The sequence below is a fragment of the Mandrillus leucophaeus genome, unplaced genomic scaffold (genome assembly GCF_000951045.1).
Source record: "Mandrillus leucophaeus isolate KB7577 unplaced genomic scaffold, Mleu.le_1.0 Scaffold71, whole genome shotgun sequence".
In the NCBI taxonomy this organism is placed as follows: domain Eukaryota; kingdom Metazoa; phylum Chordata; class Mammalia; order Primates; family Cercopithecidae; genus Mandrillus; species Mandrillus leucophaeus.
The window spans coordinates 999,832-1,001,289 of NW_012107697.1; the positions used below are offsets into that span (position 1 = coordinate 999,832).

Genomic DNA, 1,458 nt, shown 5'->3' on the forward strand with positions numbered 1-1,458 from the left:
AAAAAAAAAAAAAAAATCCCTGAAGAGACTGCAGGTCAATCCACTCTCTGCCCCACCCCCACACTGGTCCACTTAGGGGAAATCCAAAGAAGATTCACCTCCCTTGACCACTGTCAGCCCCCAGCAACACTCAGATCCCCTGACCCAACATTTCTGTGACTAAGTAGTCCCAGGGTTCTGCACTCCCCAGCAACGTCCCTTCCAGTCCCCAGCACCTCCCCTCCCAAGGACACAGAGGGAAGCACTAGCAATGTCTTCTTTCCTATCCCCTGCCCCCATCCTCTTCACGTTGCGGCTACACTTCTGAACCCTCGGGAGCATGCAGATGTGAGTCTAACTTACCCAAAGAGAAAAAGAGACTGAGCCCCGTGAGACTGAAGGCAGGGCGAGGTAGCCAGGCATCTCTGTGCATTTTCAGAGACTGAGATGTTAGTCGGGTGGGCTACGGGAGAGGGTGATTTGAGGGGGCGAGGACTACAGGGGAGGAATGGTTGGATGCTAAAAAAAAATGCACGGATGTACTTCAAAGACATATGCAACATTAAGGAAGCTTTATTTCCATCTCTCTAATATGGCCGGCTTGTATGTTGCTGCTAAAAAGAGAGAGAGAGGGAGTGTGTAAAGGAGAGAGAGAGAGATGGGGGGAGAGAAAAGGGGGATGGGGTAAATATTGTGGTTGGTGGATTTCAAAAAGCAGGTGGGAGGGCATAAAAAAGTCATTTTGAAAAGAACGAAATCCCCAGAAATTTTTACCCTCTAAAACAAGAAATAATACAAATCCTGCCTTTTGACTTCACTCGGATGATTGTTGGATTTTGAAAACTATTAGAGGAATCCATTTATTTTAAAGATTCTGGAAAGGGGAAACACTTATTGTCATTTAAAAACAGGGAATGGTCCCATTTAAAGGAAACTCCATACAGGCTGGCCCAGTGGCTCACACCTGTAATCCCAGTACTTTGGGAGGCCAGATGGATCACTTGAGTCCAGGAGTTCAAGACCAGCCTGGGCAACATGGCAAAACCCATCTCTACTAAAAATACAAAATTTAGCCAGAAGTAAATCTCACACCTGTAGTCCCAGCTACTGCACCACACACCAGCCTGGGCCCAGCCTCCAAAGGAAAAAAAAAAAAAAACTTAAAAAAAGGAGATACTTGTTCTTGTGTTATTGAAAAGGGTTCAGGAAAGTGATTGGAGAGACTTTCAAGTGGTAATGATTTCCTCATTCTAGCATTTCCACTGAAAACAGAACATGTTGAAGCAGGCTGATAGAAAAATACCCAAGAGATCTTATAATCGAATGTAACACAGGCCTTTGGAGAAATCTGATCCAAACAAATCAACAGGAAAGAAAAGTTTTTGAGACAATTGGGAAAAGTTAAATATGGACTACATATTAGATTGTATTAATGAATCATTTCTAGTTTTGTTGGGTGTGATAAATGTGGTTTTGTCC

General features: G+C 43.9%; 1 protein-coding gene across 1 annotated transcript in view; it reads right to left on the minus strand.

The window, feature by feature from the left end:
• SCN2B (sodium channel, voltage gated, type II beta subunit) overlaps nt 1-653 on the minus strand; it is a 13,996-nt gene extending 13,343 nt beyond the window's left edge. The window contains exon 1 of the mRNA XM_011964856.1: nt 343-653. Coding sequence (XP_011820246.1) covers nt 343-412 — 70 coding nt within the window. The 5' untranslated portion in view covers nt 413-653. The remainder of the gene's footprint in view (nt 1-342) is intronic.
• Nucleotides 654-1,458: the final 805 nt, after the last annotated feature.